At 39.2% G+C, this 23,328-nt stretch overlaps 1 protein-coding gene across 1 annotated transcript in view; it reads right to left on the bottom strand.

Annotated features, from left to right (window-relative positions):
* Positions 1 to 23,328, bottom strand: part of MYO5A (myosin VA) — a 128,965-nt gene that overhangs the window by 60,363 nt on the left and 45,274 nt on the right. The window contains exons 10-19 of the mRNA XM_068992441.1: positions 21,071 to 21,336; positions 20,369 to 20,450; positions 16,887 to 17,027; positions 14,045 to 14,170; positions 12,669 to 12,752; positions 6,812 to 6,973; positions 5,512 to 5,609; positions 3,406 to 3,492; positions 3,209 to 3,317; positions 786 to 997 (exon numbers count right to left, since the gene is read on the bottom strand). Of these exons, the coding sequence (XP_068848542.1) occupies positions 786 to 997; positions 3,209 to 3,317; positions 3,406 to 3,492; positions 5,512 to 5,609; positions 6,812 to 6,973; positions 12,669 to 12,752; positions 14,045 to 14,170; positions 16,887 to 17,027; positions 20,369 to 20,450; positions 21,071 to 21,336 (1,367 nt within the window). The remainder of the gene's footprint in view (positions 1 to 785; positions 998 to 3,208; positions 3,318 to 3,405; positions 3,493 to 5,511; positions 5,610 to 6,811; positions 6,974 to 12,668; positions 12,753 to 14,044; positions 14,171 to 16,886; positions 17,028 to 20,368; positions 20,451 to 21,070; positions 21,337 to 23,328) is intronic.

The following is a 23,328-nucleotide window of genomic DNA, read 5'->3' on the forward strand; positions in this document are numbered from 1 at the left end:
GGGATTTCCCAACCCAGGGATCAAACCCAGGTCTACCACACTGCAGGCAGATTCTTTACCAGCTGAGCCACCAGGGAAGCCCAATATAAATGTATAAAAAATAAATGCTGAGGACATGAGTAGACAGTAATATGTAATTTTTTTTTGAGGTTCAATCTGATTCCTAAAGGTAAGTAAAATTATATTCTATTTAACTGTCTTATGAGTTAATTCCTTGGAACTAAGAAAAGATAAGGTGTTGCCTTGAGTGGATGTTAGAGTTGGACTATAAAGAAAGCTGAGCACCAAAGAATTGATGCTTTTGAACTGTGGTGTTGGAGAAGCCTCTTGAGAGTCCTTTGGACTGCAAGGAAATTAAACCAGTCTATCCTAAAGGAGATCAGTCCTGAGTGTTCACTGGAAGGACTGATGTTGAAGCTGAAACTCCAATACTTTGGCCACCTGATGCAAAGAGCTGACTCATTTGAAAAGACCCTGATGCTGGGAAAGATTGAAGGCAAGAGGAGAAGGGGACAACAGAGGATGAGATGGTTGGATGGCATCACCGACTCAATGGACATGAGTTTGGGTAAACTCTGGCAGTTGGTGATGGACAGGGAGGCCTGGTGTGCTGCGGTTCATGGGGTCACAAATAGTGGGACACGAATGAGTGACTGAACTGAACTGCCTTGAGTGATAGGGTGACCACCCCATCCCAAACTATCCTAGCTTAGACAATAAGTCAGATGCACTCTCCAATCTTGGCTGCCCCTGAGCCAGCGTGTACATGCCACCAGGACACCTACCATCGGGCCTGGTGGCCTCGCACATATCTCTGCACGGTGATGGCAGCCTTGCGCATGCGCAGGTACTTCTTCCGCAGCAGCCACCCTCGGATCGTCTTCTGGATCCGGATGCAGGCAGCCCTCAGCTTGTCTGCCCTCAATTTTTCTAGGTAGGCCACTTGACCAGCCCGGAAAAAGATCTTTGTCTTCCCAAACTGGTATTTGTCCTTATCCTGTATTTGGAAGAAACTGTATACTCAGAAGTAGAAATGATGACCAAATAAGCGAATTTTAAAGAGAAAAAAAAATATGTCTAAAAGCAGTATCAGTAAAGGGATGAAACTATTAGCTAAAACTTGGGCTACATCACAAATAACTAATGGAGCCAGCTTTTTGATCCTAGGCAAGTTGAGCGAATAGAAGGGACTTTAAGGAAAACTGCAGTTTAAGAGTTATTTTCCAGAATTAGTCTACCTGGAATTATTATCTGAAGCCCAAAACTTGGTTGTGGGTTATAGGCAGCTACTATTTGCTTGTTTGTATTTTAAATATTTCAAGGAAATGGAGATGCTGACACTCCCTCTGACTGACCCGGGCTGTAAGGATTACATCGGGCTGTAAGTTCCATGAGAAAGCTGAAGGGACAAAAACACCAGTGTGAAGAAAAAGGCAGGAAGTAATACATACAAAATAAAAACAAAAAGATTAAAAATGCTGCATATTCATGTGAAGAGTTAAGTTTCTCAACAGTTATCTCTTGGTTTTATCAATAGTAAGTCTGTCTACAAATTTCAAAAATATAATCATTTATAATGCTCACTGACTTCTGATTATAACCAAAGCTGAGCGGTAAACACAGATAGATAGGCATGTTATTTTCGGTCTATTACATTCTGATCCAATGTATTCAAAAGCATGTGATTTATTAAGCATCTCACATTGAAAGAGTAGAGTTTATTTGTAACAATCAATATTGTGATCTAAAATTCAAAGTGAAAACAGAAAATAACTTTTCACTGTAAGCAAATATTTCCTGTCTTGTACATGAAAAGAGAAAATAGGAAATCACATACATCTAAAACTACTTCAGTTTAAATCAATAAATCTTACAAAGGAAGCTAGCTGGAAAAGCTAGTAAGTAGTTCCCTTTCCCAGCCCCATCTCATCTCAGCTCCCCTCTCCCTGCTCCCCAAGCCTGCCCTCCTCTGCCTTGTGGTCCCAAAGCTCAGCCGGGAGAGGTCTAGGGGAGGAAGCTGGTGTGGGACGACTGTCCCTACTTTCTGCTCTTCATTCCCTAGAAAAGACTTGGGCCAAATTCAAAATGGACCCAGTTCTTTTACACATCACCAGAAAAGTGGTCTAAGCTATTTCAAGGAAAAAAAAATTATTACCAGAGAAGAGATATTACATCTAATTAATAGCTAGTAATTATTACTAATTACTTCAAAGTGAGTTAATCCATCCAATCGAATGTCAAATAATTGAAAATATAATATTCTTTAAAAAACATTTCATGAAGCTTAAATTCTCCACAGTGTACATCAGTGACTGTCCAAGTGTAGTCCTCAGACCACCATCAGCATCACTGGGAACTTGATAAAAATGCAAATTATTGGGCACATCCCAGATGACCAAATCAGAAATTCTGGAGGTGGGGCCTGGCAATCTGTAGTGTAACAAGTCCTGTAGGTGACTCTGATGCATTCTAAGGTCTGCAAATGCCTCAGCTTGGTAGGCAAGACCCTTCAAACACCAACCCCGATTTCCTAACGAATTCCTTACTTCTCAGGCACCAATTTTTTACTGCAAAAACATAAATCCTACTGTACTGTTTTTTTTGAGAAAACTATGCTTTCCTGCTTCCACGTTCTTTGCTCCCTACTAGGATAGTCTCCTTCCAGTTTTACACAGTCTTACCCACCTTTCAGGGCCTGACTCAAAATACATGTCTCCCATGAATTGTTCCTCCTTCCCACAGCAGAAGTGGCTTTGCCTTCCTCTGATTTCTTGTCTCATTCACTCAGCATTTCATAGACACTAAGGTATATTATACTTGTCTTTAAAATGCATTAATTTCAAAGACATACTATGTTACCTGAGGATAAGACTTATTTTTCTTTAATCACACAGCATTTGGCCTGGTGTCTTTCATAAGTACTCGGTAAATTTTTATTGAAAATGATCCAGTTCTAAAAAGAATGCACCTGAAGTCTGGGTTCAGGCCTCACCATCCTGTTTCTTGACACTGGGCTGTTGTCCTCACTAGTCCTTCCATCGTAGAGACAGGGAGCCTCGAACTCCAAGACAGTGTGCCTCTCCACCCTCCCACTCCTGACTTCATTGAATTAGTGCTATTTGGACACCCCTAGAACTTGTACAGGTTATAATCACAAGGCCTTTGGCAAACATCTGTTCAGATACAGATGAGTGAAAATCTTTCTTACCACTATCAGTTTCTCTAAAACATTCTTGCATGTTTGCTTTCTGTCACTTAGTACATCTTTTTGCTTCATTAGGACCCGATAGCGGCTGAAAAATTCTTGGTAAGTCCACCTATAAAAAGAGACTCATGTCAGCTTATCTAAAGGAGCAGGAACCTCCCCCATGAGGATCCCTTGTATTTGAAAACTGCCAGGCCCACCGAGAGGGGAAACCTGCTGCGCTGATCCGAATGGTTTCCAGGACACCACATGCTCTCAGCTGCTGCACTGCCCTCTTCTCATCAAACCTATGAGTAAAGGTGGAAATCATTAATACACAAAAAAGTCTGGTTCTAGCCACAAACTACTGTCCTCAATCCAGAGACTGAATTCTTTCGTAAAGAGCCAAATGAATAAATTAGAAAAAAAAATTCAAATGTTGGAGTACTGATTCAAAATTGAAAACTCCATTCTGAGAGTGGGGAAGATCACCAGCAGTAAGAACATGCACCAAAAACTCATAAGAAATACCACTGAGCATATTTAAAAAGCCCAAGCTCCTCTGTACTGTGCAATGCTCAGTACATGCCTTGGCCTGACTAGTTGGTCTCATAATTCTTTGGTTCACCATCCAGAGCTACCCCAGAATAAAGACTGGCCAACTCTGGAGATTTCTTTAATAAGAAGAACGAATTAAACATGCCCCATTCGGTTTTTTTTTGTTGTTGTTAATTACTGGTGTTCTAAAAGCTATTTAACTCAGTGTATACATACTAATCATTAACAGTGTCCACGTCAGTGAAAAATATTTTATATCTTACCTGCATTTGTTTACCTGCATTTATTATTCAGATAAACAGCACCTGAATGTTAAATTGACACTAAAAGAGGAAGTAGCAAGGCCTGCTTCTTACAGGATGATCACTCCCCTTACTCCCTAGTTGTGCCCTGAATGACCTATCTGAGGTTTCTGTGATGCCATCTTCTCAGTGTTTTGTTGGTGATGGGAGATGGGGTTGGTTGACGCAAGGTAATGGGCCCTGGGGCTGTCCAGGAGAGTTGCCTAGGCATGAAAGCTTCTTCCTGCTTCTCACCTCCTCCAGAAAAGCTTCTTGGGAATGAGAAGAATACAACAGCCTTTGAGAAGGGCCTTGTAGTCTAAGGCAGAATCTCCCACGGGCAGGAGGGGCAGGGGCATAGGTAAAGGAGCACCCACATGGTGCAGAGTGGGAGTTATTATAGTGTTTGGGAAGGCACCTAATCGTTGACCCACAAATTCCTGTCCTAGAAATGCAGCAGTCTAAGGAGATACTCAGGAAGGCGAATATACAGAAATGTTTGGCAAAAGATGTTTATCATAGCCAAGGAATAACCCAAATGGTCATCAACAGGGAATAACTTAAATGAATGATGGTATGACTCTATAATGGGATATGATGTAGCCATTAAAATGGTGATAACGATTTGTATTTACGAACATGGAAAACACTCACAATTTATTAAGTTGAAAGCGAAGTAAAACAGCAATTACAGCACGATTCCTTCTCTCTTATTAATGTCTCTCTCTCTCTTTCACAGATACACACACAGAGCAGGGAAGGACTGATCAAGAAGGATCTATGTCAGTTAATACTTATTACCTCTCTAGGTATAATGAAATGCTTTTTCATTTACTTTTAGACTATTCTATATTTCCTGAAAATTGTTTTTACAATGTGCATGCATTACCTTCAAAATTAGAGAAATATTTCTGTTTTGGAAAAAACTTCCTCTCACGTATGATATTGATGGAGACAAGATGCATGGTAAAAAGCAGACTCCTCTGATGCTTTCAACAGTTGAAAAGCAGCAGGGATGACTGTAAGCCTTTGCTAAAGCAATCTTATCTCACCCAGCTCTGGTTTTAACTGAAGCCCAAATTAACCAAAAAGGTCTTAAACTGAAGTAAATTCAAAGTAGAAAGTAGAACTAGAAATGTGTGGTTGACCTCAAATGTTTAAAATTGTCATAAGGCCAGCTGCTAATTTGTTCTCACTTTTTTTTTTTTGGGTGGGGGGTCTACACTGCATGGCCTGTGGATCTTAGTTCCCTGATCCAGAATTGAATCCGGGCCCCAACAAGTGGGAGCATGGAGTCTTGGCCACTGGACCACCAGGGAAGTCCCTGTTCTCAAACTCTTAAAAGAGAACAAAAACTGAAAAAAATTCTATTAACTATTCCTTCTACAAGACATGAAGATTTACTCATGTATTTTCTTCCCAGCTGCCGGTTTGACAATCCTTATGAGATATGGATTCTTTTAAATTCAGCAGTTGAGAAACACTTACGTGAATGGGAACTTGAAGTCGTTAGGCTTGATACAGCGCACATAGTGAGGTGTAGTGGCGTTCAGGGTCTCCATAAGCAGGTGGAGGGAGTTTCGGAACTGCATGAAAAAGAGCAGAAAGGCGCGTCAGGGTTTGTCAAAGTCAAAGATGACATAAAACAACTAAACTTTTCTTCTAATGGCACTAGTGGAGATGACTTGGCCACCTGTGAACCTGACCAGCCCGCAGTAGTGGAGCTGCTAGGGTTTTTGGTTCAAATTTCTTTAAACCCTACCATTCACATGCTTACTCTGTGACAGTCTTAATTTTCCCTCTCCCCCAGACCCTTTAAAATATAGACTTTATTTTCTTAGAGTGGTTTAAGGTTTACAGCAAAGTCAGACAGAAGACACAGTAACTTCCCACATACCCGCTGCCCTGGCACAGGCATGGCCTCCCCATTATCAACTTTCCCCACCACAGTGGTACATTTGTTACAGTTGATGAACCTATTTGGACACATCATCATTCTTATTATATTAGAGTTCACTCTTCCACACACATCTCCCCCCCACTTTTAATATAGATTTCTGTGGTGTTCTGTTGTACACTCAAAACTTTGACTAAAAACACAACCTTGCTTTAAGGATATTAAGGTCATTTAATCGTGTACAGTGGAAATCTTGCTGATCAGTACTGAAAAAAGTACCAGATGACTTCAAAAAAGGATAGGAAATGAGGGAAAGAATCTGAGAGTACAGCCAGGCTGGGTTCCCTTTCGGGACACGGGATGAGACTGAGGGCTGTGGGCCCGTATCAGGCCCGGCTTCTTGTCTCCTCAGGCAAACAAGCTGACTAGCACTCAGTCCCCTGCCCAAGCCCGAGCCCTTGCTGGGGCACAAAGCTTGTGTGTCATGTTTCCCAGGCCTCCCCCCACCCCCAACCCCTGAGTGCACAAGACATCAGAAATGAGGGGGCAGGGTTCCCGGGCTGAAGCAGTTGTATAGCTCTAGAGAGGAAACAGCCAGAGACCAAAACAAAGGCAGCAGTGGTTTGTGAAGATAAGCACTAGAAGAATTAAAATGTAGAAAAAATGATTTGGGGCAAAGCTTCTGCAGTCACGGGTCCATGATATGAGAGGAGAAGTATGGAAGCATGAATGGACACAGTTCCACATTCTCAGAGCGAGCGCTCCAGGACCCCGCCTGGGAGGCTGACGAAAGAAGACCTGGGGCCCCAGCTGAGCCCTAAGGGGAGCAGCCCCGCAGCGCAGCTGGGCCCTAAGGGGAGCAGCCCCGCAGCGGCGGCTCCCTGAACTCACCTGGTGCCCTACTGTTTTCTTGTGCTCTTTGGCTGTCTGGCCTGGTCTGCCTTTGGTGGGCTTTGAAGGGGTGCGGGTGAGAGGCGTGCGCCCTGAAGAGGTGGCTGAGGTTGGGCTGATGGCCTTCTCATCGTCTTGAAATAATTCTGGTAACATCTTAAACTGAGTCAGAAACAGTAAAAGGAAATCACACTCTAAACCCAAACTCAAATGGAAATCTTTACAGAAACATTAGGATGATTCGCAATCCATAGTGATTCCCTTTCTTAAGTTACTCCTTTCAGAGTCACATTCCAGAAATAATCAGTATCTGTGGTAGGAGCCAAAAATATGAGCAGAAGGGACATAAGTGCTACAGAAATACAGGTGGAAAATGCAATAATTCTACAACCTTTTGAGGGGAAAATGAAATCAAAACTGCTCCTTTGAGATCTGAAATCTTAATCCATGGGAAATGCCCACTCTAAACATTTTACTGGTTTTGAATGATAACTATTTTATGAGCAAAAGACTAACTGAAAGTCCTATCTTATCACCTCAGTTCCACAAAATATTCCATCATCGTGCTTCATTTATCTACACACCAATTCAAATGGTGAGCACCAGCTAAAAAACATTACAACTGGGAAGGGTGTCAAGAACTAGTTCTACAATATAAGATTTAAAAAAATCATGAATTAACAGTAATTTTTAGAAAGTAGTTTGGATTATAGGAAAAAGAGTAAAGCTTTGCATTTGTTTTCAAAGGATTTATAACTTAATTGCATAATTCCTGTAATCAATTTTGTGTTCTATCAGGATAGCGAAAAGAAAGACTATTAAAAGATCTGATAGTTAATAAATGGATGGATAGTATAAGTTAAAGTGGTTGGAAAAAAAGTTATGGAACAAAAGAGACTTCAAACTAATCAACAGGAATGTTTTGATATATGTACATATCTTTACAATAGTGATGCATTCCATAGAAATAAATCCTTCTTATAAGTCAAACTATAATTGCAACAACCAATTATTTATCTAATAATCTCAGAGTATCTCCAGAAGAAATAATTTTCTTAAGAGAATTCTTTCATTACACAACAAAATCAGTTAATTTTGTTTGCTACAATGTGTATATTAACTATAAGGATAATTTAGGATATGATTCATGATGTATATAACAAATTGTTATACATGACATACCAATAATGGCTGTTTGCTACACAAATGAATATATCCTTTGATTTACAGAGTTCATATAGCTTGGTTGGCTACAAAGTAGGGGAGGGGGAATGTTTTACCATTATATTGTATTACAAAGGGGAAAAATAAGAGTTCCTAATAGATTTGATCTGAAAACTCAGCATGGAGTTAAGATGTTAAGTTACTTGATATTAGGCCAAGTACTCTGGAATCTATCTATACTGTTCTATCATTCACAAGTAAATTGCTAGTTCTACATTAGCACTACCTACCTAAATTTGTTTTTGTCTGTGTACAATGGTTAATAGAGCTGGTTTGAAATATCATATTCAGCACTGGTGCTACAGTTTAACAAGTCTCTACAATATCTACCAGAAAACTGCTCAATGTTGAGAGTTCAGAATACACACACACACGTATGAGTTTTGTGTCCTCTTTATACAAATTATGAATTTAAAATTCTCCACATTGAGTTTCCATTTCTAAAAAGTGCATTTTACATTGTCATATTAGAAACTACTCTATGATTTCCTCTTTAGGCAGCGTTCCTGCTTCCTCATGGCCATTTTTCTCAGACTTCTCTCCTGGTTCTTCCTCAGGCCAGTCTCCAGAAGTTGAAAGCCTTATTCTCTACTATTTTTACCTACTTGTTCTCCTTAAGCAATCTTATCCAGTACTGTTGCTTTAAGTGCCATCTTGCTCTAAAGATTATGAATTTATATGACCTACTCTGACTTTCCTTCTGACCTGCTGACTTACATTTCCAGCTTCCTATATGATATGTCCACTTGACTACTTAATTGCCATCTCGGGCAAAACATGTCCAAGACAGAACTTTTATTTTAATTGAAGCATAGCTGATCCACAATGTCATGCTAATTTCCACTAAAAGCAAAGTGACTCAGTTATACATAGATATATGTTGTTCTTTTTTCATATTCTCTCCCATTATGGTTTATCATAGGATATTGAATATAGTTCCTTGTGCTGCAACAGTAGGACCTTGTTGCTAATCTACTCTGTATATAATAGCTTATATCTGCTAACTCCAACCTCCCACCCCACCCCTCCCCCAATCCATTCCCCCTGGGCAACCGCAAGTCTGTTCTCCATCTCCATGAGTCCAAGACAGAACTCTTCTGATTCTTTCTCTCAAAGCCTGACCTTTTATGTCTTCATCTCAGTAAGTGGCACCATTATTCACCCAGCATTGAGGCCCAAAACACAGAAATAATCTTCAATTTCTCTCCTTTTCTCACTCTCCATACTCAAACCATCAATAAGACCTGTCAACTCTCCCCACAAATAAATGATAAGCTATTTCCACTGCTATAACTTCAGTATCTTAATCCACTGTCTTTCCCCTGGATTATTACTCCCCACTTCCAGCCTCCCCCATATCTCCACACAATAGCATATCATCCCCCACATGAAAACTGACCAAACTTTCCAAAGCAACAGGAATAAAATTCATACTCTTTACCATTGTTGTTGTTGTTCAGTTGCTAAGTTGTGTCCAACTCTGCGATCCCATGAACTGTAGCACACCACAGGCTCCGTGGGGTTCTCCAGGCAAGCATATTGGAGTGGGTTGCCATTTCCTTCTCTAACTCTTTACTATACTTTCCTCCAAAAAGTGGCCTCTCTCTACCCATCCTACACATTCTACTCACCTACCATCACCTACTCACTCCAGCCACACTGGCCTTCCTCATGAATCTCAAATCAACCAGTTTATACAGTCTCAGCACTCCTCACCCTATTGACTGAGGATTCCAACTTTATTTGAAGAGAGAAAAGCAGAGAAACAGACAGTCAGATATATAAGTAGGTAGATATGCCTGGACATTCCGTCTTGTTTCTTTGATCTGTCTATACTTAAGATAGGAATCTGAATAGTTTAAGGCTGAACTTATGTGTCTATGAAATAGTATTAAAAAAGACAGAAGCATCCAAGTGACTGCTTCATGAAGATGTGGGAAATCATCTCAGTAACAGCACCATTATTCACTAAGCTTTTTATACATGAAGCACTGCTCTGAAAGCTTAATACAACCTATTTAATCTTCATAACAACACTTGAAAGAAGATACTATCATGATTCTATTTTATAGATGAGAGATTTGCAGCATAAACTCAGTAGATGAACTGTGCTTTCCCTCATCAATTAGCAACACTGAGAGCAGAGGTTACAATTCTTTTTCATGGTATTTGGTAGAGTTGCAATTTAATAGTATTTAGTCCAGTCCCAATTTATGTGTTTCTTGATACTTGATGTGGCGACAGAAGATATTTTTATGGTGGGAAAATATAAATTAAGACACCTTCTGTTAAGTTTTTTAATACCTTAATTCTTTTTTTAAGTTGACAATTTTGGCCAGAAGCTGCAAAATTACAGGAAAAAAAAGAAGACAAAACACATACACACACAAACAGAACCCACACTGTATTACCACAAAAATAAAACACATAACACAAATATTGATCTTCTAAAGTTAGTACTTCCAAGAATACAAATCAACAGTAGGTTACACTTACTTCTTATCAGATACAGAAAAATTAAAATATAAAGTTCATACCCTTGGGCTGGGTTTTTTCTGCTGACTGGGAGCAGTGGATGTACATCTCACACCACCTCTATCCCAACTGCGACAATGCTATAGAGACTGGCTGTGCTGTGCTAAGTCGCTTCAATTGTGTCCAACTCTGCAACCCTGTGGACTACAGCCCACCAGGTTTCTCTATCCAGGAGTTCTCTAGGCAAGAATACTGAGAAGATGCCCTTCTCGAGGGGATCTTCCCAACCCAGGGATCAAACCCACGTCTCTTATGTCTCCTGCATTGGCTGGAGGGTTCTTTACCCCTAGTGCCACCTGGGAAGCCCCATAGAGACTGGAAGTCACTCCAAATGATTCCTCAGAATGCAGAGCTACTTTCTGGAAATTAAGGATTCACTAGCCAATCAGAAAAGTTCAGAATAAAGTCACAAAAGATTATGGGTGCCTGGGGAATAAGAATTGATGAATGCTCTGTGTAAGCTAAATTATTTGAGCAGTACCATTAGAATTCCATGATTTTTCACTTTGCCAACGAAGATCTGTACAGTCAAAGCTATGGTTTTTCCTGTAGTCATGTATGGATATTAGAGTTGGACCATAAAGAAGGCTGAGCACCAAAGAATTGATGCTTTTGAAACATGGAGCTGTAGAAGACTCTTGAGAGTCTCTTGGACTGCAAGGAGATCAAACCAGTCAATCCTAAAGAAAATCAACCCTGAATATTCATTGGAAGAACTGACACTGAAGCTAAAGCTCCAATACTCTGACTACCTGACGCAAAGAGCTGACTTGTTGGAAAAGACTCTGATGCTGGAAAAGATTGAGGGGAGGAGGAGAGGGGGTGACAGAGGATGAGATGGTTGGATGTCATCATCAACTCAACAGACATGAGTTTGAGCAAACTCCAGGACATAGTGAAGGCCAGGGAGGCCAGGGTGCTGCAGTCCATGGGGTCGTGAAGAGTCGGACCTGACTGTTTTTGAACAACAACAAAAACTAAACAACGTCAATGACTGGCACTGTGAGAGTATTTTCTCTTACACATCATTCCTATGAGTTATAAAGCACTAATGTTCAGGGCTTACAAGGATAAGTGAAAAACTGACTTTTCCTACAGATAGTTAAGACTATAGACTCATTATTTTCTGAGGGTTAAAACTAGAATTTGGTCCTTATATGATCTTTCTATTGAAAGTAAAAGTTTTTATTTCAAAAACAAGAATCAAAAGGTTCATATAACATTCCATTGAAGTTAAAGGACTTTCTTAGAAAAAAACAGAAAGTGCTGGTCAGAAATCTGTAAGAATTCACATGAATATTTTTAATCTTTCACTGAATACTTGAATATCTACTTTGTTAAACTAAGTAACCAAGTAACTAACTTCCTGGTTTGCTCCCTGTAGGATGGACATGAGCCGTGCTCCCCTCCCAATGCTTTTCTGATGAGAGTCAGAAGGTAGAGGCTGGGATCGACCTCATAATCAACCTCAGATACACATCACAGTTTGTTACAATTTGGAATATTTTTTTCCAACTAGAATGCAGTGTTTCTGGTATCTAAGCCTAAGAAGAATAATTTCAAAGTGCTTCGGACCACATCTGAAATTGCACTCAGTGATCTAGAAGTCAGTTTTTACCTGGATGGAGTGCTTAAGGCCATGTTTCTGGTGCATCCCTTCAAAATGACATAGCAAAAACCAAAAACCATCAATTTTCTCTCATGGTATCTCACAAAGGCACAAGAGAGCCTAGAACTGCTGTGAGGCAATAATTTCACATAAAATACCACTGCATCACGGTTAAAAATGCAGACTCTCAGCTCAACAGCCTGAATTTTAATTTGGCTTGGAAACTGACTAGCTACAAAATTTCTGTACCTCTGTTCCCTCCTCTGTAAAATGGGAGCAGTGATAATATCACCTCATCATAGGATTAGATGAATTAACATTTGTAAGGCATTTAAAATACTACATGACACATCTATTTGATAAATTAAATCAACAGTAGGGCTGATTTTGTTAGAAAAATTATTATTATAATATGTTAAAAAGCTAATGCTTAAGTCATAAACATTTTAATGAATATATCCTAATTGGAGAAAGCCTATACAAGGTTACCTTGCTTGATTTAAGAACTTTAATTTGTTCTTCAAAAACGGTGTCTTTATTCTTTTCCAGAAAGCCTTCACACTGGTATTCCACCTGAAAACACATTGGAAAATCTCCTTAGCTAATAAAACTTTGAATAGATACAATTTATCATCAACAACAAAAATAAGTATTAGGCCCAGGCTATATGATGGGCTGTCAGTGAAGTGTTATTAGTTTTATTCTAAGAAACTAGTATCATTCTTGGTAAGAAGCATGTTAACTCTAGAGTAAAACTCTCAAATACTGCTTTTCCTGGAGAACAGTGGCAGTGCTGATTAACTGTGACCTAAAAGATGATCCCAATTCATGTGTAAGCAGACTCATAAGAAGCTGTTCTCTTCTCTCAGGTAAACCAAAGAGAGCTCCCCCAAGGCCAACCACTGTATCTCCTCCAAATCTGCTTCACCTTTCCGCAGGGGAAAGTCTCCTTTGGGAAGAAGAGACTGAAGTGAGAGGGAGGGTCAGAAGGAACAAACAGCTATCTGGCAGAAAGCTGAAGTGATGATCACGGACAGAGGTGGAGGCTGGGTAAATACTGTATGAGCTGGTAAGTAGGACTACATGAGACTGGACTCTCCTTGTTTCTAAAAGACTTAAGCTATCTACCACTCACGGGTCCCCAGACTGTAGAACAAAGCCCTTAGATGGCCCTGAAGCCATCCAAAGATCTCCAGCTAGACATAGGACAGACTCTGAAAACCCTCAATTGCTGGCAGGGACCATGGGACGCTTACCAGAAGCCTACCCCCACAACCTCCTTGAAATATAAACTAGTGTCGCAGCTCCAGATGTTCTGAGTAGACTCTAGAACCTGTGAAGCAGCAGGCCCGCATGCCTTATTAGCAGGGACCCACTCAATCGATCTCAGAGGGCCACACTCGTCTATAATTTCTTTTCTGAAACCTCTGGGGTCACTATCCAGAATCTTTAAGTAGAATCTTTAAGTAGATCTGAAGCAGCAATCTGTAATCAAACATATTAATATTTCTACACTGAAATATATAAATATTCACCTAACTGGGATAAATAAAGACTATAAATAACCTCATCTTACTTCAGGTCAAAGATCAGGTTTAGCCACTAAATGAATTATGAAAATACTTGCATATTTCAGAGTTTCTTGGATTTCAGAATTATAGATACAGGACTGTAAACACTCACTTATTTCATAATATAATTCCATTTAGGTTAAACCAATAAGCCAACAATTAAGCTTACTTTTCCTAAAAAGAGCTAAAGAATGAAAGCTCAGCAAAGAAAAAACTGCTGTCTATTGATTCTTGATTTTTTTCCTCTTTGAACTTAAGTATTCAAATAGAAAAGAGATAATAAAGCTTCCTTACTTTGTCAGCAAAATGCTGGATGATGAAAGCTTTGTTTGATAGGCGGGGCTTCTCAAATAGTGCACATTTGTTCAAATGTGTGTTGTACAATTTTTGGGCCCAAGTGTCATCTGTACCTTTAGGCATCTACATTCAGGAGAAAAAAAAGAGTAAGAAAACAAGGTGAATATTGTTATGGGATTCTTCTGATGCATCACCCAGGAGACCATGTTTTGGCTTTGCCTAACACGACTGAGCGACTTCACTTTCACTTTTCACTTTCATGCATTGGAGAAGGAAATGACAACCCACTCCAGCATTCTTGCCTGGAGAATCCCAGGGACGGCAGAGCCTGGTGGGCTGCCGTCTATGGGGTCGCACAGAGTCGAACACAACTGAAGTAACTTAGCAGCAGCAGCAGCAACAACTTTAACATCCAATTCAGGAACGCATTCCTTTCACATTTCTCTCTCAGAGGTCCTAAATCAATGATTGGGGGGTGGGGGGGGGGAGGTGGTGTGTGTGTGTGTGTGTGTGTTTTCCTCTGTCCATGTAATTTTTCAGGTGAGAATACTAAAGTGGGTTGCCATTTCCTACTCCACGGGGTCTTTCTGACCTAGGGATCTTGGGTCTCTTGCACTGGCAGGCAGATTCTTTACCACTAGCGCCACCTGGGAACGAAAAGCAACAACTGAGACCTGCCCATGGGTGACTCAGCCCAAGCTTTAAATAACTTAGTCTGCCTGGACCAAGGGTCATCAAATAAATACTCAATATACTTTTATAGCAATGAAAGCCTCACAAATGAAAGATGATATACCATGATTATCATATATTTCAAACAGTTTGTTAAATAAAGACAACATTTGCACACAGCAGATTATTTATATAATTCAGAAAGGTATAAAACAGAGAATAGTCTCCTCTCACCATTTCCAACTGCTTTATCTGTCTTTAAAGGCATGGATACAAATAGTATCACTCTATAAACTCTTTGCATTTTTAAAAATTTTTATTTTTTTTAATTAAGGAAGTATGATAACACATTTATAGGAGATTTGAAAAATATAAAACCAGGTTACATATAGTTTCACTATATATTACAAGTATTTTTTAAGTAGATAAATTAAGATTTTTAGTTGGAGTTTCAATATCAAATCTTCAAAAATTAATAGAATGAATATACACAGAAGTAGAAGGATCTACTAGATCTGAAAAGCACTGTGAACCAATTCAACATAATTAAGATTTATACAATTTTTATACAACAGTAGGATACAAATTCTATCCAAGTTCCCATAGACTGTAAACAAGGAGACACTGGGACATATCCAGGGGTATAAAACAAGTTGCAAAAATTTCAAGGTCTAAAGGTATTGAAATTAAACAGAGTCTGTTCTCTTATCACTGTGGAATTATGTTAGAAATCAGTATCAAAAGATATTTAAAAATAACCCACATATTTTCATGTGCAATGTGACGTTTGCCAAGAGGGATCCTCAACTTAGCCATCCTTGTATTTTTTTTTCTTCTTAATAATAGCATTCTTGTATTTATGACTACTAGGTTGTTACCGATTTTTTGTTATTATGAAAACTGCCACAATGGCTCCTTTTAAAGAAAAACTTTGGATTCTTTTGTAAGTATATTCATAGGGTAAACTCTCAGCATTTCTACTTCTGGTTCAAAAGCTATGTGTATTTAAAATCTGGATAAATATTCCTCAAAAATATGTTCTACTAACTTTTGTCCTTCATCAAGAGTATATATGCAATAAATGCTAATTTGGTATTATCAAATTTAAACTCACTTGATAGGTAAAAAGCTGTGTCTTATTTTTGTTTTGATTTATGTTTTATTTAATTTCAAGTGAAACTGAACACCTTTACATGTATTCTTTTTGTTTATTGAAGGTATAGTTGATGTACAGTATTATATTAGTTTCAGTACGACATAGTGACTCAATATTTTTATAGATTATATTCCACGTGAAGTTACTATAAAACTCTGACTACATTCCCTGTGCTGTACATTGCAACCTTGCATCTTGTTTGTTCTATACCTAGTAGTTTGTTCCTCTTAATCCTGCCTGCACCTGTCTTGCCCTTCCCACCAACCGTCTCCACAATGGAAACCACTAGTTTGTGCTCTGGGATCCAGGAGGCTCTTTTTGTTTTGTTACATTCATTTGTCCATTTTATTTTTTTAGATTTTACATATAAGTGAAAACATACAGTATTTGTCTTTGCATTCTTATTGTAGGAAATCTGGATGCTTAGGAGGATCAGTGTACATGAACTTGTAACTTATGACATATAAACTAAAGAACAACTAAGGGAAAAGACAGGTTGTCTAGAATCACTCATCAGTGAAGCCAGGGATCCAATGTTTTTTCCACATGCTGCATCTTCAAATATTAAAACTAAAACTCCTTACCTACCATACATATAAGTAATAAAGAACAACTAGTCAAGTTTAAAATTGTAGATATTTAGAACTATTATTCAAAATACCTTTTGTACAATTTCTTACATTTCCTGAACTATATCATACCATTGAACAAAAGTACCAAATATAAGCATATCAATAACAAAAGTGGCTAAAATTGGTAGTAGCTGTATCTAATGCCAGTTTTTCACATAACTTAGAATCAGCTGAAAAGGGAAGGGAGATTCTCCTAGTTTCAACTATATTTTGAACCCTTTGGAGCTAGTGATCCTTCAGAATGCAAGTTAGGGTAACCCCCACTTGTTGCCACTGTGGCACTTCATGGTATACTAGTGAATCTCTGCTTAAACCTATTTACCATTTTACCTCGACACACAATTTTGATATATTAAATACATCAGAAAATCATACTTACCTTGCATTCCTCATCCAGCAAATCTAGAATGCCCAGTTTAGATTCTATAAGATTAATGCAAGGCTGATTATCATAAAAATCTATGAGTGTCCATGGAATTTGTTCTTTCATATATTCTTCTTGTTCTAATTTGAAAACGTGCTGAAATGAAAAAGAAAAAAACTGGATTACTATATTACTGTCATAAATGTTAGTCAATAAACATGCATAAAACAGAATTTGAGACAGTCAATGGCTTCTAGCAGCAATCTTGGAGAAACACGATTTACAGGCAGAGAACAATATAAGAAAGCAAATGTAAACCACACATGGAAAAACCTCAGCTACATCGGATTTTTGGCAAACAAGAAAATCTAGGTATGTGAATATTTAAATATCTGATAAGTGTGGCAGCTTTTGATTTTTTGATATATACATATCCAAAACCACACTATGTACTTTTGGCCCCTTAAATTATCGCACAGTGTTGCTAACCATATGGGCATAGAAATGCCTTAGCTGGCTTTGAACAACCTGCAGAGAGGATGCCCTCCAGACTACTGAAACATTCTGGGTGATGCTTACAGCATGACAAAGTAATTCTTTAAAGGGACCATGGTGTTGAAGTTCATGTGCCTCAGAATTAGATAACAGTTGGTCTTTTGTGTCTGCCTTGATTATCCTCCACAGTCAGGGAATCTATGGCTCACTTTTCTGGCTTCTACATCCAATTCTGCCAGCAGCTGCAGCCACTACAAACACATTACTATTTCTGCTAAATGCTTCAGCCACTGCTTCTCATCTCCATTCACTCACTTAAGCACAAATATGTATTGACTGTCTACCATGTCCCAGTCACTACACACCATTAGCAAAATAGACACAGACTCAGCCCTAATAGACTTTGAAGACTAGTGAGAAAAAGACAGAAATCAATCACAAGAAACAGAATTACAAACTGTAACGTTCCAGAGAAAAATAATGGCCAGCTATGAGCTCAGGAGTCCCTAACTAATTTGGAACATGGTAGCAAGAAAAGGCTTCCTTGAGGAAGGGCTGTGTGACCCGAGGTCTGCAGGGAAAGGTAGTTAGGTTGGTCTAGGAAGGAAGGCCACTAGAAGCACCGCATCAAGCTGATCAGCCAATGGTGCCAACCCACACATTCTAGTTTCTATAGGTGCTAATGACCTGTACTCATTTCTTCCTGCAGGGTTCTGCTTTCCTTTCTTGTCTCCTTTGTCACACTGGTTCTCTCACATGTCCTGCAATTTTTCTGGGAAGATTATCCCTCTGTGGCTATTACCAGACAACACATATTTCCTAGAACCCAAACCCCCATGAAACCTAAGGGTTACCAAGATTTCTGATACTTTATTCTCCTCACACATCTGGAACTTTCCCACTTTATTCTATACTTATTATAATGCTGTTCTTGGCTCATTTGCAGCATTCATAGTCTAACCAGGTGTGAAAGCTTTAGTTAAAAAATAAACTTGTCATACATATGAATATTTACGTAATGCTAATTAGAAAGCAAATTTCTTCTGCTCTTTTGATTAATGAGAAGGCAAATGGAGCACCATGTGTAAGCAAGATGCCTTGGCTGATGGTACCAATAATTCCTCACAAATGAGTCCTATCTTCCTTTAATTCGTTAATCTATATGCAGTGTGGTCTTCACATTGACAATAGAAACACTGCTCCAAACTTTAGGGCCTGTTTCTCATACAAGTCTCTGTCTAGTTTGGTAAAATCCATGGGACCTCAAAAATTTTCCAGTCTTAATTGCAAAATTAAGGGCATGAGGTTCAATATAACAAGAGATGCTTACTTGATAAGGTAATGACTCCAAGCACTAAACCTGCCAGTCACCATGTTTCTCCTGCCCACCGCCCACCCCACAGCCTCTGCTGTGGGAGCAGCCTGAGCACCAAGTTCTTTACTGTAAGACCCCATGCTCCAAGGCACAGCTAGTCAAGGGCCAGAGATCTCTGATGGGCAAATGAACTGGGTTAAGCACATTCTCTTTTCTCAGATATAAGAACTGGGAAACAGACAATTAACAGTGAAAGCTGACGCTGCAAGAAGTCAAGATGAATGGGATTTAAGCAAGTTACGAAGATAGAAGCACCTCAACCACTGCTTGTTCACAGGAAGTGTGAGGTAAGTGAGGAAGCAAAAACCTAGACAAAATATATACCATCTGAAGGAAAATATACGCCATCTGATAATAAGAGGGAGGGAAGAGAGAAAGAAGAGAAATAAGAGAAAGAGGGAAGCCTCTCTCTCGTGCAGAGATAGGCTAAGCTGCAGTGTGTGTGTGTGTGTGTGTGTGTGTGTGTGTGTATGTGTGTATGAGCAAAGAGAGAGAGAGAGAAGAAACAGATGGATAGAGACAGAAAGAGGGAAAGGAAAACAAGAAAGTCAGAAACACACATGCAGAGACATGAGGTCCTCGAGAAATAAACAAATTAGCCAGTCCCTAATGAGGCTGGCGTTAGTTCCTTAATACTTCAAGTCACCTTGTGCCAAAATACTCTGGGAAAGAGCAGAAGGCTCTGCTGTTGATTAAAGTATTGAGAAACTCAGGAAAACCTTGAGAAAAAATAATATTCCACTTAGTGTCTGACAGGTTTTTATTAATATTCCTTATGCAGAGACACAAAATATACTAGTCACATTCTTATGGAAACAGCTTAAAAATTTAAGATCACTTCTACATTATTTCCCTACACTAAGTAGCTTAATTTGCTAAAAAGAGGGTCCAAATTTTTATCAAAGTACAATATTTTATGCAATATTTTACAAAGATCAAATAGTCTAAAGGTTTTAATACAGCAAGTAAGAGTTCAGTCAGTCAGTTCAGTCGCTCAGTCGTGTCCGATTCTTTGCAACCCCATGAATCGCAGCACACCAGGCCTCCCTGTCCATCACCAACTCCCGGAGTTCACTCAAATTCATGTCCATCAAGTCAGTGATGCCATCTAGCCATCTCATCCTCTGTCGTCCCCTTCTCCTCTTGCCCCCAATCCCTCCCAGCATCAGAGTCTTTTCCAATGAGTCAACTCTTCGCATGAGGTGGCCAAAGTACTGGAGTTTCAGCTTTAGCAACATTCCTTCCAAAGAACACCCAGGGATAAGACAGTATTAACTCCACATATAGTTAGCCTCAGGGACGACCAACTGAATGATATCCCTGGGGTCAAAGTTTCACACCCCTATGTCACTATCTAAAACATTTTCTGCTTTCTTTTCTCAATTTATTTGGACCAAATTTTAACTATTCTCAGACAGCAGATGACCTTAAATCCAATCTGGACCATAAACATCTTTCCAAGGTTGCATCATTCATTAATCATAAGTTCCTCAGCAGTTTAACTGCTTTAAACCAGAGATAATAACTGAAATTCATAACTTCACTTCAGGAGCCAGTATTTAAACACATACCAGGAATTCAAAGAATAATTTTTGGCAGAATATTATTTAAGCAAGAAAATTCTTACCATATTGAATTGTTGCTGTAGTTTTTCATTTGCATAATTTATGCAAAACTGTTCAAAACTATTTATCTCAAATGTTTCAAATCTGTAAAATCAAAAATAATATGGGAAGAGGAGAAAAAGGAAAAAATAGCTTTTAAAAAATATTAAAAATGTGCACATTAGAGAGAAATAGGAAATTCCCTAACATTGCAAAACTTACTTTCCACATCAGTGAAGATAAGGCTTTCTAAGTTAGTAACACGAAATATGTACCCAGCAGATAGACATCAGCAAAGTGGCAGAGATTTTTTTCAAGGCTGCAGCATGTGAATAATTTCAATAGTATGAGTTTTTGAGGGCATATTCATCCCCAAGTAGGGAACAATCAGAATTACGATAAAGCTACTGCTCTTGTCAATTCACAGATTCACAATGTTTACACAAGCACAGAAAGGAGGGGAATAGAAATGTCATAGGTTCTTTTGAAAAGTGAACCAGATGATGAAAAATTAGGCATCAAAAAGCACAAATGTATAGGAAGGGGTTCAACATTAAAGAAAGGCACCCAGAGAAGGCAAACTAGCAAATGAAACTAGGCTTTAAAAAACTGTCTTCTAATTTTCCCTTTAGCTCACCAGTAGCAGACATAATCAAATGCCTACTTGGAGTTACTAGATAATGTCTAGAAAGAAATGCTCAGACCACTAAGCCAAATACACTCACCCATAAATATCCAGCACACCGATAAAAGAATGCTGCTTGACAGCAGAATGGAGTGCCTGATTGACATGATCTACAATCCAGTTAAAGAGCTTGGCATAGATGTGCTTGGCCAGTGCATCACGGGCATTCGTGGCCTGCAGCTTGGAGATGGGCTTGATGTACGTCTCTGTGGCAGTGGCCAGCTTCCGATGGCAGAGCCAGTGACTCATCTCCTCAAAGTCCACACCCATGAGGTCACAGAAGATGCTGAGGGGTTCATGCTTGGGCTGACAAAAGAGAATGGGTTATTTCCTAGGACCAGATCAATCAAGTAAGAATTTACTAAAAAAAATATTAACAAAGAGGTAACAATTAAACCTGACAATTTCTCTGCTACAACAAACACCAAGAGCATCTGAAGCTGATCAGTGATAATCACAACCATCCATCAAACCAGAATCTAGGCAGCATTGTGTAATCTCTTCTAGGACTCACTTCAAAAAATGACCTCTTCCTTTGTCTCTTTATTGTACTTATTTGCATCCGTCTTCAGGCACATTCATTTAGTCAGTCAGAAAATGAGTCAGCTTGTCTACAAATATATTATATGCCAGCAGAAAAAAATAGACATGTACCGGCTTCCTTGGTGGCTCAGAGAGTAAAAGGATTCATCTACAATGCAGGAGACCCGAGTTTGATTCCTGTGTCAAGAAGATCCCCTGGAGAAGGGACTGGCTACCCACTCCAGTATTCTTGCCTGGAGAATTCCATGAACTGAGGTGGGCTACCGTCCATGGAGTCACAAAGAGTCGTATATGACTGAACAACTAACACTTTTACTTTCACCCTGTCCTCCTAGAACTTATAGTCACTAGGGGAAATGGACATTAACTAAATGATTGCTCCCTAAAATTAAAATTACTACAAAGGAGGACACTATACTAAGATTCCATGTGTAACGAATGTGCCCTATTCAGGGAGACAGGAGACAGTGGCCTTGAGAAATGGAGTTGAGATCTGAAGAATAAGAAGGGGTTAACTTGGTGAAAGGGTCTTCCAAGTAGAGGGGACATCTGGTATAAAAGTCCTGTGGTGGGAGGGAAACCAGAGATGTGAGGGATTGAAGCCATGTGAGGGAGATAATTCAGGGGATGAAGCCAGAGGCTGTTCCATGGCTGGTCTTTCCTCTAAGAGCAATGAGGGCCAATGGCAGGGAGATGTGAGGTGGAGATACTAAAAGGTTATAAACAGACAACTTAATAGTTATTTGTGTGGCTTCTTAGACTAGTGTTTCTAATCTAAGGATCCCCTGCATCATCTATGGCAGGGATCCCCAACCTTTGTGGCACCAAGGACTGACTCTGTAGAAGACAAGTTTTCCATGGATTGTGGAGTGGAGGAATGGTTTGGGGATGCTTCAAGAGCATTCATTATATTTCCTGTGCACTTTATTTCTGTTACTATCATATCAGCTCTACCTCGGATCATCAGGCATTAGATCCTGGAGGTTGGGAACCCTTAACTATAGGGATCCCTGTATCCCCTACAATGTCTTCCATAGGTTTTGCATGAGCAGGCATGCAAAGTATTCATAAATTAACAATACTTATTTAATTTAACTCATGTTAGTACATTATATTTTTTAACATCTTCACTCACATGTTTCAATTGCATCTGATAACATTCCTGAGGAACAGGCAGGGTGAACACTGCTATCTCTAATTGACAAATTAGGACATAACATCCAAAAGACTAGCTTGGCAAAAAGCACACCACCAGTTTATGTCAGAATTGTCATTAAACCCGAGGTCTCTTGACACCTTCCTCCCCTGACCCTTCCCACTGAAGCAGTCCCTTTTTTCTTTCGTGTTCCCTCCTCCCAAGTAATCACTTCAGACACAAATCAGCACCATCACCATCAACATGGATCAACTCCCTTGAATAAGCAGCTTATTTCATTCATTTATATATGAATTGTGTGACATCATTTAGAAGTGGATCAGCACTCTGAACATTTTATTTGAATGGTACTACCATTTTGTTCTATGAGGGCAACGTTGTTAACTGGTTCAAATTTTCTATAACTTCACTAATTTTTAGACTTCTTTACCTATCAGTAATTGAGAGAAGTCAGTAATATCCCACTGTGACAGATTTTCTTTTTATTCTTGTGGTAATCTTTTGCTTTATATATTTTGAGACTACATCATTAAGTACACGCAAGTTTAGAACTATTACATCTTCCTGGTGAATAACAGTCTCTATCAGTACATAGTGAC

This window comes from Capricornis sumatraensis, chromosome 2 (genome assembly GCF_032405125.1).
Source record: "Capricornis sumatraensis isolate serow.1 chromosome 2, serow.2, whole genome shotgun sequence".
Classification (NCBI taxonomy): Eukaryota; Metazoa; Chordata; class Mammalia; order Artiodactyla; family Bovidae; genus Capricornis; species Capricornis sumatraensis.